We start from the raw sequence: 16,510 nt of genomic DNA on the forward strand, positions 1-16,510 counted from the left end.
TAGGGGTTGGCTTCGGGGGTGCTGCGGTTCCGCTAGCGCCCCGGGACCCCCTCGCGCCTTTCAAGACCGATTGGAACTTTGCACCCATCCTTGCAGAAGTTCCTTGCAGAAGCTGCGCCCTCCCCATTGGCCGCTTTCGACAAGGAAGGTGTAAAATGCGGAAGTTTTCCGCGCCGAATTGACAGCCCGGCTGCCTTTTAAGTGAGCAGTCGCCGCCGTTCTTGGACCCTCCATGGCTACTCTGCCCAGTTCCGATCGGAGGGCGTTTGCCCTGAAAATCAACAGGTAGGCTTCGTCTCCTGGCGTTTGGAAGGGGCTTTATTTACTTACTCCTTGCCCTTCACCGGCTGCGCGAGTTGGGCAGCTTTTGCTTGCGCGCCTGGAGGCTGATTGGGTGGAGTGGGAGGAGGAACGGAGAACCGCGGCTTGAGCAGTAAGTAAGTAAGGAGTGAGGATGAGAGCTGCGGATCTGATGAGAGCGTCACGCGCCAGTTGAAGGGTGTGTAGAGACGCTCACGTTCAAGGAATTGATTCTGGCCCTGTACAGAACTCCCCCTATCCTAGATGAGTTACCACTTTAGCATTTTTAGACTCTTCAGCAAGGGTGTTCAACCTTGACAACTTTAAGACTTGTGGGCTTTTAACTCCCAGGAGCGTGGCTGGGGAATTCTGGGAATTGAAGTCTACAAATCTTAAAGTTGCCAAGGTTAGAAACCCCTGCTCTAGATTCAAGCAGTTTCTTCCTTTGGAAAGCACCCTCCCGGTTAAATAATTATGCAAAGACGTTATTTGTGTAGGGAGTTCTTTGTTGTGTAAAACATCTTTATAGTTCTGGCAAGTAGAAAATGCCAAGTGTTTGGTCAGAACTTGCTCTGAGCCTGTTTATAATACTATCAGTAAATCCTTAACAGGATGTTTTACTTCTCTTTTGTTGTTGTTGTTGTTGTTGTTAGCTGCGAAGTCGTGTCCGACCCATCGCGACCCTATGGACAACATTCCTCCAGGCCTTCCTGTCCTCTACCATCTTCTGGAGTCCATTTAAGCTCACGCCTACTGCTTCAGTGACTCCATCCAGCCACCTCATTCTCTGTCGTCCCCTTCTTCTATTGCCCTCGATCTTTCCCAGCATTAGGCTCTTCTCCAGTGAGTCCTTCCTTCTCATTAGGTGGCCAAAGTACTTGAGTTTTAGCTTCAGGATCTGGCCTTCTAAAGAGCAGTCAGGGTTGATCTCCTCTAGGACTGACCGGTTTGATCGCCTTGCAGTCCAAGGGACTCGCAGGAGTCTTCTCCAGCACCACAGTTCAAAGGCCTCAATTCTTTGGCGCTCAGCCTTTCTTATGGTCCAACTTTCACTGCCATACATTGCAACTGGGAAGACCATAGCCTTGACTATACGCACTTTTGTTGACAGGGTGATGTCTCTGCTTTTTAGTGTGCTGTCTAGATTTGCCATGGCTTTCCTCCCCAGGAGCAAGCGTCTTTTAATTTCTTGGCTACAGTCCCCATCTGCAGTGATCTTGGAGCCCAGGAAAATAAAATCTGTCACTACCTCCATTTCTTCCCCATCTATTTGCCAGGAATTGAGAGGGCCAGATGCCACGATCTTGGTTTTCTTAATGTTAAGTTTCAACCCAAGTTTTGCACTCTCCTTCTTCACCCGCAACAAGAGGCTCTTTAGTTCTTCTTCACTTTCTGCCATTAGAGTGGTATCATCTGCGTATCTTAGGTTGTTGATATTTCTTCCGGCAATCTTAATTCCAACTTTTGATTCATCTAGCCCTGCCTTTCTCATGATGTGCTCTGCATATAAGTTAAATAGGCAGGGCGACAGTATACAGCCTTGCCGGACTCCTTTCCCAATTTTGAACCAATCAGTGGTTCCGTGTCCAGTTCTCACTGTTGCTTCTTGATCCGCATATAGGTTTCTCAAGAGACAAATAAGATGGTCTGGTACTCCCATCTCTTTAAGAACTTGCCACAGTTTGTTATGATCCACACAATCAAAGGCTTTAGCATAGTCAATGAAGCAGAAGTAGATGTTTTTCTGGAACTCCCTAGCTTTCTCCATGATCCAGCGTATGTTGGCAATTTGATCTCTAGTTCCTCAGCCTCTTCGAAATCCTGCCTGCACTTCTGGTAGTTCTCGATCCACATACTGCTGAAGTCTAGCTTGTAGGATTTTAAGCATGACTTTACTAGCATGAGAAATGAGTGCAATGGTGCGATAGTTTGAACATTCTTTGGCACTGCCTTTCTTTGGAATTGGAATGTAAACTGATCTTTTCCAATCCTGTGGCCACTGTTGAGTTTTCCAAATTTGCTGGCAAATTGAGTGTAGCACTTTTACTGCACTGTCTTTTAAGATTTTGAATAGCTCAGCTGGAATACTGTCACCTCCACTAGCTTTGTTGTTGCTCAGCTTTTCTAAGGCCCACTTCACCTCACATTCTAGGATGTCTGGCTCGAGGTCAGTGACCACATCATTGTGATTATCTGGGACGTTAAGCTCATTCTTGTATAGTTCTTCTGTGTAATTTTGCCACCTCTTCTTAATCTCTTCTGCCTCTGTTAGGTCCCTGCCATTTTGGTCCTTTATCATGCCCATTTTTGCATTAAACGTTCCCTTCATTTCTCCAATTTTCTTGAAAAGATCTCTGGTCCTCCCTATTCTATTATTTTCTTCTATTTCTTTGCACTGTTCATTTAAGAAGGCATTCTTATCTCTTCTAGCTATTCTCTGGAATTCTGCATTCAATTGGGTGTATCTTTCTTTTTCTCCCTTGCCTTTCGCTTCCCTCCTTTCCTCAGCTATTTGCAAAGCTTCCTCAGACAGCCATTTTGCTTTCTTGCATTTCTTTTTCTTTGGGATGGTTTTGGTTGCTACCTGTTGTACAATGTCGCGAACCTCTGTCCATAGTTCTTCAGGCACTCTGTCTATCAGATCTAATTCCTTAAATCTATTTGTCACCTCTACTGTATATTCAACAGGGATATGATTTAATTCATACCTGAGTGGCCTAGTGCTTTTCCCTACTTTCTTCAGTTTAAGCCTAAACTTTGCAAGGAGAAGCTCATGGTCTGAGCCACAGTCAGCTCCTGGTCTTGTTTTTACTGACTGTATAGAGCTTCTCCATCTTTGGCTGCAGAGCATATAGTCAATCTGATTTCTGTGTTGACCATCTGGTGATGTCCATGTGTAGAGCCGTCTCTTGGGTTGTTGGAAAAGAGTGTTTGCTATGACCATCGTATTCTCTTGACAGAATTCTATCAGCCTGTGCCCTGCTTCATTTTGCACTCCAAGGCCAAACTTGCCTGTTATTCCAGTTATCTTTTGGCTTCCTACTTTAGCATTCCAATCCCCCATGATGATAAGAACATCATTTTTTGGTGTTAGTTCTATAAGGTGCTGTAGTGCTTCATAGAACTGGTCAATTTCATCCTCTTCAGCACTGGTGGTTGGGGCATAGACCTGGACTACTGTGATATTGAATGGTTTGCCTTGGATTCGAACTGAGATCATTCTGTCATTTTGAGGATTGTATCCCAGTATTGCTTTTCCTACTCTTTTATTGACTATGAAGGCTACTCCATTTCTTCTTAAGGATTCTTGCCCACAGTAGTATACCTGATGGTCATCTGAATTAAATTCACCCATTCCTGTCCATTTTAGTTCGCTGATACCTAAGATGTCAATGTTCAGTCTTGTCATCTCTTGTTTGACCACGTCCAGTTTTCCTTGATTCATGGATCTTACATTCCAGGTTCCTATGGAGAAAAAATCTTTACAGCATCGGACTTTCCTTTCACCACCAGACATATCCACAGCTGAGCGTCCTTTCGGCTTTGGCCCAGTCGCTTCATTCTTTCTGCCGCTACTAGTACTAGCCCTCTGCTCTTCCCCAGTAGCATATTGGACGCCTTCCGACCTGAGGGGCTCATCTTCCAGCGTCATATCGTTTTGCCTTTTGGTACTGTCCATAGGGTTTTCATGGCAAAGATACTGGAGTGGTTTGCCATTTCCTTCTCCAGTGGATCACGTTTTGTCAGAACTCTCTGCTATGACCTTTCCGTCTTGGGTGGCCCTGCACGGCATAGCTCATAGCTTCATTGAATTACGCAAGCCCCTTCGCCACGACAAGGCAGTAATCCATGAAGGGGTTTTACTTCTCTAAGATGACTTAATTTGGAATAATTCAAAAGTCTTCTTTGGAGTTTTCCTATGACCTGCCCTCACAGTATATTGAGGTTTTTCTTCAGCAGTTAAATTCTGCAATCCACAAATCGGTCATTTTCCCCTTTTTTAAAGAATTCCTGTAAATTAAGGGGTTAAGCTGGAGGCAAAACGTTGAGGAAATAACATACAGTTTGTGGTTACAGTGTGTCATGTCTTATGGTTTGTGCAATTGCATAGCAGACAGAAATTTAGCAGAGACTTTTATTAAACACCACTAAATATATTTGACTTGCTGAATATGTGGTTACAAAAAAAGTTTAATAGTTCTGACATTTAAAACTAACCAGACTTGTAGGAAGTATTAATTTCATGTGAGATATTTTTTCCCAAAAGGAATAATATATATAATTAAAATACACTTCTTGCTTTTGATTTTAGACTGTATTTTTCAATACTCATTGCAACAATATTATTAGTGAATGAATTCATTTTATACCTTGTTGCATTTCTTGAGTATTTCATAATTTCATTTTATACTTCAGTGAGTTTTCTGTTTCTTACACAATTACATTTTCATTCATTATACATTTTGCCTTGCCAATATTATTGAGAACAGCAGTAATAATACTGATACATTATCATTATTATTATTTATCTGTATATTGCCAGACTTACAACTAAAATATCTTGCAGGCTATTTTCTTTTAATCCAGTATGGTACTACAATATTTATTTTAATATTTCAACCCTAATATTATACTGCAGCTATAATCCTCATTCAAATCCTTGTGATATTGAAGATTGCACTATGCAGTGTTATTTTTGGCCATCTAAAGTCATGATATTACATCTTGTAGATAAACAGTATTATGCTTATTTACAAAGTGCAATATAGATAAAAACCTGACTGATATATTTTAACTTTAGGTTCCTGTGATCTTATTAGATCTCATGAATGACAAGAACACATTTTGTAACTGCTGTTCATTTTAATTTTAAAATCCTTTCCCAAGATGAAGATAAATTAATTTTGTAAAAAAAAGACTAGAGTCTTGAATAATAAATCATTTTTCACTATAGAAAACAGAGTGAAACAAAAGACCTCTTACTTTTTTGGACTGGAACTAGGACAGTGTTGTGAGATCAAGAGGGTTGTTAGAGAAGGATCAAAACCTTGCACATACTTTACAACATACTTTACCACAGGCGTTTGAACTTTATGGTGCATCTTGCCTATTATAATTCTTCCTCTGCATTGCATTTAATTTTTAGGGTGTTTCTTTTATTTCTTTAAAACATGTCACATCTAGGGTCAGACTTGGAAGCCTTTCCAAGGCCTTTCTCAGCACGTTATCCAAGTCAGGTCTCTAAATTCATTGTTTTATTTACAAAATAGAACATAAAGCAAAGATTGTTCTGGGTTATAAACCCATGGTATCTTTTGGCGCAAAAACCAGAAAATGAATACAAACAATTCCTGTTTTTTGGTTAGTTCGATTCATTCTTTCCACTTGTGGAAAGAGCCCAGCTCATGTGATGCTCAGAACCGAAACTATTGTCTGCAGAGAGTCATACAGGGGTGTCAAACTCAATTTCATTGTGGGCCGCATCAGCATTGCGGTTGCCCTCAGGGGGCCAGGTGGGTATGGCCAGGGTGGGCATGGCCTACTGGGTGGGCGTGGCTAGAGTATGTATGGCCTACTGGGTGGGCGTGGACAGCTCTACATCGTTCGCATCAAGGGTGCCTATCAAGGGTGCCTGAGTAGGAGTGGGACAGATCTGAGGGTCTCTGGCAGAAGGAGGGTCTCTGGGCCAGGGCCAAGGCAGTGGGGGCTGTTCCCTCACTGTTTCCAGGATGGCTTCGTGGGCCACATGAAACCACTTCGCGGGCCGGATCCGGCCCCCGGGCCTTGTGTTTGACATGTCTGGCTTAGGAAGATGCTTATGTTGGCTCCTCCCTGATATAATTGGGTTGTAAGAAGAATGGGAGGAAAAACACAAACTTGCAAAATTTTGTTAATAGACCTTATCTCAGCGGTGTCCAATCTTGGTAACTTTAAGACCTGTAGACTTCAACTTCCACAATTCCCAAGTCAGTCATGAATTCTGGGAGATGAAGTTTATAGATCTTAAATAAAGCTTCCATTTATTTTGTGGAGTCTGTTTCCTATTCATGTCAGCTTTGAAGGACTTACGTTGTCCAACAATAAAACCATTTCCCATTGTCAGTGTCCTTCTTAATAGAAAATGTATCAATATTTTTTTAATTTGTGCCAGCTAATGTAAGATCTTTACAAACCTGAATTAAAGATGTAATAGCAATGATCTATTATTATACAACATCTATAAACTCCAAGAGGGACGCGGTGGCTCAGTAGGTTAGGACGCTGAGCTTGTCGATCAGAAGGTCGGCAGTTTGGCGGTTCGAATCCCGAGTGCCGCCAGAGTGAGCACCTGTTACTCGTCCCAGCTTCTGCCAACCTAGCAGTTTGAAAGCACGTAAAAATGCAAGTAGAAAAATAGGGACCACTACGGTGGGAAGGTAACAGCGTTCCGTGCGCCTTTGGCGTCTAGTCATGCCGGCCACATGACCACGGAGACGTCCTCGGACAAGCGCTGGCTCTTCGGCTTTGAAATGGAGATGAGCACCGGCCCCTAGAGTCGGAAACGACTAGCAGACTAGCACGCATGTGCGGGGGAACCTTTACCTTTATAAACTCCAAATGCGCCATCTTGAGGTTGTGCACAAAGTAGAAAATGTGTTTTATTCAAGTCAGTTGTAGTCTGGCTGAGCCAAAACCTAGAATGTTTGTAACCTTCTGGTTTTCAGCTCAGAAAAAATTGAAAAAGGGTTTGCAGATTTTTTTCTTTATACATTTTTACATTAAATTTTGGACTGTCAGTTATTTTTCTCATGATAAACACTGGTCACTGGATAGACATTTGTGCATAGTAAGAGAAAGTCTAGTGATGACAGAATAGCAGTTTCATATAACGCAATATATCCTGCAAATGTTATTTAATGATGATAACATGAGAATGCATGAATGTTTTGCTAGCCCATGGCCAGACATAGATCGTTGGTTTCTTTCATTGTTGCCTGGTAGATTAGCCTGTCTTTGACTTGATTGGGATTTGGGTCACACTGTCTTCTAGCAATTCACTTGGTATTTTTGCCTTGTCTTTTATATGTGCCATCAGGGAATACATGTTTCTAAAAGTAGGTGTCAGGGTTTGCTATGAGAATAGACCCATTTAATCTCCAGGTTTCATGTTTGGAGGCCAAAAAGGTTCTTGAGCCATAAGTTAATTTCCTCCCCTAGGTCTGTATGAAATGAGGCATTATGAGTTATATAAGTAAGGTACATAATGTAATCAATGGAGCCTAGATGGCAACTAAATACAGTTTTATGGGTCACAAGCCCCATATCCACATGTATGTGACATCTGGAAAAGAATTAGTGACATATGATATTCTCTTTAAGTGTGGAAATAGCCATACTGCTGTTTGATTTACCTGAAAAACTGGTTGCTGAAAAGTCAAACTTAGTAATCGCAAGTGAAGCTTTGAACAGCAGAAACAAATGCAAATTTCTTTCAATTCACATTCTTCAATCGGAGAGCTCTAGTTTCTGGTAGCTATGAGATTAAAACAATAACTCTAAATATTTACTCATTTTTGTGCTTAATCTCAGACAATTCCAACAATGGGTTAAAGTCTCTTTCTGTTGAAATGCCAAAACAGTGTTAAAAGAATGTGTAACTAACTTCACAACCTGAAAAGTCTGGCTATTGTGTACGCTATCATCACAGTGAAAAAATGCTGTTTTTCTGTTTATATTATAGCTATGGAATGCATAAGTTGGGCTTATTAATTAAAGAAGTGTTGTAAAGAATACACGATAGTCTCTACTGAGTACCCTTGTGATCAGATTTAGCATTTCTTTTTCCAAATACTTAGTATTTGGGGAAAAATTGCATTCCTATAAAAGTACTATTTTAAGGGAAACTAACCATTCATCACCAATCCTTAATTATGGCCTTTAAGACAGAAAACATACACAAAAATATACTGCACACAAGATATACAAACATGTTGTTGTTGTTAGTTGTGAAGTCATGTCCGACCCATCGCGACCCCATGGACAACGTTCCTCCAGGCCTTCCTGTCCTTTACTATCTTCTGGAGTCCCTTTAACCTGACACCTACTGCTTCAGTGACTCCATCCAGCCACTTCATGCTCTGTCGTCCCCTTCTTCTATTGCCCTCAATCTTCCCCAGCATTAGACTCTTTATCCCCCATTATTATCTGTACAAACAACTCAAGGGAGTGAACATGTCCAACACACTTTTCTCTTCCATTGTTTCCCCACAACAATGACCCTTTGAAATGGGCTGTGCTGAGAGAGAATGACTGGCCCAAAGTCATCCAGCTGGCCCAAACTCACCCAGCCTAAGGCAGGACTAGAACTCTCAGTCTCCTGGTTTGTAGCCTGGTGCTTAACCACAAGACACCCTCCCCCCCACACAAACACACTTTCTCTTTCTTCCCCCTAAAATAGAGATGAATAAAATAGGCATAAAATTAACAGTAAATAATATAAACAGTAGTGACGACAATCTTCTGTTATAAATGGGTCAAATAGAACAAACATAGATGCAGAATCGGGCAACCTGGAAAAATACATCAGAATCCTAAGAAGTGATCAAATGAACATCACATTTTCTGACGGTATTTCTTAGAATGGGATAAATGAATGTCATTTGAGATTCCCTGTGAGAAAGCAACAGAGGAGTCAATGGCTCCGGGACTTTACTACAGCCACCCCCACATTGGCATTAATGTTGAGGGGTGTTTTTGTAATGTCCCCAGGGGACTGTGAAGGATAAGGCATCCAACCTGATAAAGGTGAAGACCCAGTGCAATGTCCATTTTAGAACAAAGTTTAGATAGATGATGGTGCATGCCTATGAGGAAAAAAAACACCTCCAAATCCATGTCATTCGATAACAGATTTAGATTGGCTTGGAAATACCAGTATCCCAGATACAGAGTGGTTCCTGGCATCTTTAAACCCTAATAGACAAAGGTTCTCCAAAGAGAGACCTAAAGACTGTGGGTTGCTATTAGCTCTCGTAAGCCAAGTTGATTTAAAATGGACTGTCATCCTCCATTCTTATCATCATCATCGAAGGAACAGCTGAAAGAAGCTTTTTTTTTAAAAAAATCGCCCTGCTAACAGCTGCTTCTCAGCTGTCCATTTTCTTTCTTAGGCGTATCGAAAGAAAAGCACATCCTGACCTCACGTTCATAGGTTAATGCTTACTGGGATTTTATCATCTCTGTGTAGTGATGGGTGTATTTCATTTTGTATACTTTGTATGTTATTTTGTATTCTGACCATCTTTGCAGGCTAGGTGAAGGATAGGGTTTAAGGTATACATTTTAAGAAAAATAAGATGTACTACCACATGTTAACAATCAAAAAGAAATTCACACATTAGGAGCCCAAAAAGATTTAAGTAGGTAAGTAGGTGAAGTATTTGAAGCTGCCTTTTTTTTACTTGTTATTCTACTATCTTGCCTAGATATGTGTTCTAATAGAAGATGAAGTTTTATTTCTTCCTACTAAGTTTGATAACTTTATACTGGTATAAAGCTCTTTAAAAACAATAAGTTTGTTGTGAATTCTTGTTTGATTTGAAATCTAACAAGGTCAGTCTTTTCTTTTACTCACAGAGCAGCTGGCTTTTGTTTTACATCAGTGCTCAGTGAGTCTACTGATAAATTCATGGCCATCCTGTTAGCATATGATAATATCAGCCATCAGTTGCTTTGGGGGGCCTGCCAAAATATGACATGGATTTGTAAATTCTGAGTGAAGAATATTCAACTAGAGCAGGGGTAGGCAACCTCGGCTCTTTTATGATTCGTGGACTTCAACTCCCAGAATTCCTGAGTCAGCTGACTCAGGAATTCTGGGAGTTGAAGTCCACGAGTCATAAAAGAGCGGAGGTTGCCTACCCCTGAACTAGAGTAAGTTGAGCATTTGTGGTTATCAGCAGGCCTTCCTGTTTAGTGGCTTCCAGAAGTTTGTGTCTGAGTGACTTGACTTGTAGCAATCCTGGCAGATTGTGACACATTTACTTCCTATTGCTGATTTCCACTTTTGAGTATAATCTTAAAACAGTGCCAAAATATTTGCTGAGTCCCAAGAGATGGCTCTAACTCTATGAAGTTAATAAAATCTCTTTATTTCTCACCAAGCTGCGCATTTTCTTTATTCATTAAATTTATATACCACCCATCTCCCTGATAAGATGGAGTCTTATATCTAGGGAAGACTCTGAATATTTATCCACTAAACAGTTTTGGTCACCACAATGTAAAAAAGATGTACAGAAAAAGTACAGAGAAGAGCAACAAAGATGATTGGGGGACTGGAGGCTAAAACATATAGGGAACGGTTGCTGGAATTGGGTATGTGTAGTTTAACGAAGAGAAGGGTGAGGGGTGACATGATAGCAGTGTTCCAATATCTCAGAGGCTGCCACAAAGAAGAGGGAGTCAAACTATTCTCCAAAGCACCTGAAGGCAGGACAAGAAGCAAAGGATGGAAACTAACCAAAGAGAGAAGCAACCTAGAACTAAGGAGAAATTTCCTGACAGTTAGAACAATTAATCAGTGCAACAACCTGCCTCCAGAAACTGAATGCTCCAACACTACAAGTTTTTAAGAAGAGACTGGACAGCCATTTGTCTGAAATGTTATAGGGTTTCCTGCCTGAGCAGGAGGCTGAACTAAGGTCCCTTCCAACTTTGTTGTTGTTGTTGTTATTAAACACTCTGCAAGAGAGAAAGAGAAAGAGTATTTGCTTAGTCAGAACTCCTTTACACAACAAAATGAACATTTTGAAGAGATGATATAAGAGAAAGATTTATATATTTGCTGTGGCTAATCAGATCCTATTGTTGTCCAACGTTTGTTTTGAGTAATTCTGTATGTCGCATGACTCATTATTGTGAATGATGAACTATAAAAATAAGTTGGGGTTCATTCTCATTCTCCGAATTCTTACCTGATCCTCCTTTGGTCTGTTTACTTAAACAACTCTCTCTTCTGTGACAGCCACTAGAGGGGGCTCATCTTCTGCAGAGCAAAACTTTAAGCTACCAAATGCTTAAGCTAAATTTCACTTTATGAAATCTTGACAAGCTTCTTTTTTTCTGTATTGTCTCTTTTAAAATGAACTCCTCCTCTGAGGTGATTCTAGCATTTTTCTTAGCATTTTTAATTTTAATTTTCCAGTTTTGTCTCACATTTTTCTATAGATTATTGCCATGTAAATATTTTGGCGAGGGCTTTATTATAGTGCCAGCCTTTCTGGCTGCCAGCGAACAAGGTAGCCAACTGGCTGCCTGCCACAGTCCAGAGTTCTGCAAACTCAAAACTTTTTAGAAGCAAACAAATGGCAAATCCAAGGGAAAAGACGAGAGACAGAACGAGGTGGAATCCAGAGGTCAAAGCGTAGCACCAGAGCTGAGATTTGAAAAGTTATTCTCAGCATTTTCTCTCTGGGAGGGAGGCCAATAAAGAAGCTGCACTGAGGCACCAACCAAGTGCAAAGCTAAGGTACATTACTTGCTGGAATCTTTTTTTTATTTTATTGAAAAGTTTTACAATACATTTTAAGATAAAAAAAGAAACAAAAAAAGAAAAAACTCTCCTCTCCCTCCCCTCTCCCCAACCCACCCCTCCCCAACCCTCCCCCCTCCCCGACTTCCCAGAGCTGAATACAGGGTATAGTATTACAAACATAAGCTAAAATATGCTAACAACCCAAAAATAAAACATTAAATTCTGTCGCACTTTAACTCTCCATAATCATCATATTGCTAACAAATAACAAATAACTAATTATACATCATATAAAACCACTACTTATTCAAATGCTAAATGAAACTTTTTAGTCCCATATTTATTCTGAATATATTCAATCCATCTTCTCCATTCTACAATATATCTCTGTTGCGATTGTTCTTTCAAATATGCTGAAATCTTTGCCATTTCCGCCAAATTAGAAACTTTCAAAGTCCACTCTTGTATAGTCGGCAGTTCCTCCTTCTTCCAATATTGCGCTACTAAAAGTCTCGTTGCCATGATTAGATTCAACATCAATTTAGTGTCTATAACAGTAGTATCTGTAATAATACCCAACAAAAACAACTGCGGAGAAAACTTTATCCTTTTCTTAAATATCTTTTGCATATTCCACCAAATTTTAATCCCAAAAGCTTTGACTTTTTTACAAGTCCACCATATATGAAAATATGTTGCATCCTCACAACCACACCTCCAGCATTTGGGCTGACAATTCGGGTACATACTTGCTAGTTTTTTAAGATCTAAATGCCACCTATAAAACATTTTATAAAAATTCTCTCTTAAATTTTGGGCCTGTGTAAATTTTACATTTCTAACCCAAATCTTTTCCCAAGTATCCATAGTTATAACCTCCTGAAAATTCTGGGCCCACTTTATCATACAATCTTTAACAAGTTCCGTTTCTGAATCAATTTCTATCAATGTGTTATATATCCTTCTTATATGTGCTTGACCTTGATCTCGAATTTGTTTTACCAAATTTTCATCGGTTATCGAGAAACCAACTTTCTGATCCTCTTTCCATCTTGCCTATAACTGCCCATACTGGAACCAAGTTTGTACAATCTTTTCTTCTTTTAAAATATTATATGGCTTTAATTGCCACACATTCCTTTCTAACCTTAAAATTTCCTTATACATAGTCTCATCATGTTTAAATCCAACGTTTATATTTTCTATTGCATGTTTAGGTATTGTCCAAATTGGTATCTTATAATTTAACTTATGTCTATATTGTGTCTTTTTTTTTAATCCCATTTATATCCCGCCCTTCTCCGAAGACTCAGGGCGGCTTACAATCTAAGCACAAATCAATGTGCTTAGCAATAGCCTTCATTCTATGTATATGCCTGCTTATTAGGGCTTTCGCCCCCCCCCCCCAAGCGGCATTATTACAAAGTCAGCTTATTGCCCCCAACAATCTCCACTCCTGCCAGCCTGCTTCTTGGCTGGTCCGTCTGATCTGTTCTCTGTAGTTGTATCTTTAATGCAGGCCTCTGTTTGGGACTGGATGGGTGAACCATAGAGTCTGAGGGATGTCTGTGGGTGCTGGTGGGAGTCCTGCAGGGTTGCTGAGCCTGCCTCAACCAGAGGAGAGTCATTAGCTTCAATACTGCTGGAATCTACCTCTTCAGTATTGTTATTCCTGGAAGCCCTGAGCTGCTTGCTGCTGTTCCTCCTTCTCCTCCTGGGCCATAGAAGGATTGGCCAGCCTGTCACCATTTCAAGAGTAGTTTCTGGGGATATGTTAATCACAAACATTTATACTCCGGAAATAAAAAAAAGGGAAACAGCTGCAGCAGAGAGAAGAACCGCAACGAAGTACGGTTAACAGATTCTATTCTGTTCTGTATTTGAGATGTCAGTTTACTGTGGTAAGGTGCCAGACTAAAAAACAGACACTGTGTGGGCCTAAAACTACTTTTATTAGAAAGGCTATTGCAACTGAATCTTGCAAATCTGAACATGCTTCCTTTTCATCCCCCAGTTTTATCTTCATGAGAATTGAGGGCTTCTCTGAGGCATTTTCACAAACCTGTTTTGGTATGGGCTCATGTCTCTGGTTGTTGTCTTGGTAACAAATCTTCCTTCTGTTTGTCAAAGCCATTTCTGTGCTGTCTGCTGCACAGGCAGTCCTTGACTTACAACCATTTGTTTAGTGACTTTTTAAAGTTACAACAGCACTGGAAAAAATGACTTATGACTGTTTTTCACACTTATGATCGTTGCAGCATCTCCATGGTTACATGATCAAAATTCGAGTGCTTGGCAACCAGCTTGTATTTGCACTGTCTCAGGGTCATGTGATCACCATTTCTACCCTTCCTAGCTGGCTTCCAACAAGCAAAGTCAATGGGGGAATCCAGATTCACTCAGTGACTGCATGATTCCCTTAACAACTGTGGCAAAAAAATTGTAAAATGGAGCGCAACTCATTTAACAACTGCCTTGCTTAGCAATGGAAATTTTGCGCTCACTTGTGGTTGTAACTCGATGAGTACCCATACCACAGCCTTGTATCCCTCTAGAACAGTGTTTCTTAAACATTTTTCTCTCAGGACCCTTTCCTATTTTTAAAAATTATGGAGGAACCCAAAACAGGGTTTGGGTGATATCTATTGACACTCATTAAAAGATTAAAGTGATTCATACATAGAATATTTATTTATTGAATCATGTAAAAATAATATTAAACCACTAGATATTGACATACCGGTAAATAAAATATTGTTCAACAAAAATGTGTATTTTTAACAAAAAAATGAGAAGGGTGACGTTTTAATTTTTTGCAAATATCTTCAGTATCTGGGTTAACAAAATATAAAAATAGGAACCAGCAGTAGCCCTCTTTAGTTAGCAAGTTCATTAAGGTAAGAGGATTTTTTAATGCACAGAACAGTGATTTCCAAACTTCACAACAATTAGAGTTATGGACTTCAACTCCCAGAATGTTCTAGTCTAGCCAGTGCTGACTAGGGAATTCTGGGAGTTGAAGTCCGCACTTCCTTGTATTGCTGAGGTTGTATTGCCCATAATACTAGGCACCTGAGTTGGTGTGGAACTGGAAAGAACCTAATCCCTGAATTTGAGAGAGAAACACTCTCAAGCAAAGAGACATTTGCATACCTCATTTTTTTATTAATGCTAAAAATGCTAACCGGGATAACAGGTAACAGTCTGATTACATGGAATGTGCTCAAATATTTAAGATAATATGGTCAGTTAAATGTAACAGGTGTAACCAATTCTGTTGTCTTTTTTTAAATTGAAGGCATTCCTCAGCAGAAATAAGACAACAGTTTGTGCATCAACCATCCTTTGGATCCTTCTGTCAGCGAAGTAATAGTACGCCTGGTTTTTCCCCCCTTAATCTGGTAAGTGTAAAAATCGTTACTTTTTAAAGATTTTTTTTATGCCACATTTATTTTTTCATAAATAACTCAAGGTGGCAAATGTATCTAAAATTCCTTCCTCCTCCTACTTTCTCCAGAACAACCCTGTGTGGTAAGTTGAGCTGAAAGCGAATGACTGACCCAAAGTCACTCAGCTGACTTTCATGCCTAAGGCAAGACTAGAACTCAGGGTCTCCTGGTTTCTAGCTTAGTGCTTTAGTCACTAGACCAGGGATGTCAAACTCGCAATGTCACATGACGTGTTGTGACGTATCGTAACTTTTTTTCCATTGCTGGCAATGGGGTGGGTGCAGTTTCACTATGATGCATCCGGCCCATGGGCTGGCAGTTTGATATCCCTGCACTAGACTAAACTGGCCCTTATTAATATTTGTGCTTCATTTATCCCAGTTAACATGAGGAAGAACACTATGTCTGTGAGATAGGGTCCGGGGAAGGTAAGTTTGAATAGTGTTCAAGAAAAGGATTGTGCCTCTCATGATTTAACTGTGAATTCCCCCTTTATTTTTTTTAATGACCCTTAAATCCCCTGACAGACATTGGCTTCAATAAATTTATATAGATATAAGTATATGAAAGTTTGCTCATATATTGAACAGAAATTAAGGGGCTTAGAGAATTTTTTTGCCTACTAGAAAAATTACTTAAAAGTGATATTATCTAATTTGAATTGAAAAATAACAAATGTGTCTTATTAATAACTATACTATGAAGTTGTGTGGGGACAGTGCTTTCTCAGTGATGGAGCACCCACAAAGTCAGTGGGCAGTCTGTTCGATTGTTTAATACTCTTTAATACTCTTAAATCAAGAAATCAAGAAATTCCTTGTTAATTCAAATTTGGATCTCATTGTTAAGCTTCCACTGATTGGTTCTTGTCTTACCTTCAGATGCTAGGGAGAATAAATCTACTCTTCTCTATGATATTCTATCATATATCAGAAGACTTGCTGTCATGTTTTTCTTTCTTCTTCCCTTCTTTTAGCTAAAAATACCAGTCTTTGTAGGATTTAACTTCCAAGCCATCGTTGTTATTCTTCCCTTCATAATTTCCAGTTCCCCAGCATCTTTTGTGTGATGACGAGAACTGGACACAGTATTCAAAGTGTGGTCCTACCAATGCAACACAGAGCAGTATTTTCACTTCCTGTGAGATCCTATACTCTGTTGATGTAATTGTAAATTACACTGTTTTTTTGGCAGCTGCTGCAAGTTGTTGGTTTATCTTTAATCTATGGTCTACCAAGATCCCCAG

At 40.0% G+C, this 16,510-nt stretch overlaps 1 protein-coding gene across 1 annotated transcript in view; it reads left to right on the forward strand.

The window, feature by feature from the left end:
- Window positions 1–232: 232 nt before the first annotated feature.
- DOCK8 (dedicator of cytokinesis 8) overlaps window positions 233–16,510 on the forward strand; it is a gene marked incomplete at its 5' end in the record, with an annotated part of 109,676 nt that continues 93,398 nt past the window's right edge. The window contains 2 exons of the mRNA XM_081320845.1: window positions 233–285; window positions 15,114–15,216. Coding sequence (XP_081176971.1) covers window positions 233–285; window positions 15,114–15,216 — 156 coding nt within the window. The remainder of the gene's footprint in view (window positions 286–15,113; window positions 15,217–16,510) is intronic.

Source organism: Vipera berus (genome assembly GCF_964194415.1).
Source record: "Vipera berus genome assembly, chromosome: 2".
NCBI lineage: Eukaryota > Metazoa > Chordata > Lepidosauria > Squamata > Viperidae > Vipera > Vipera berus.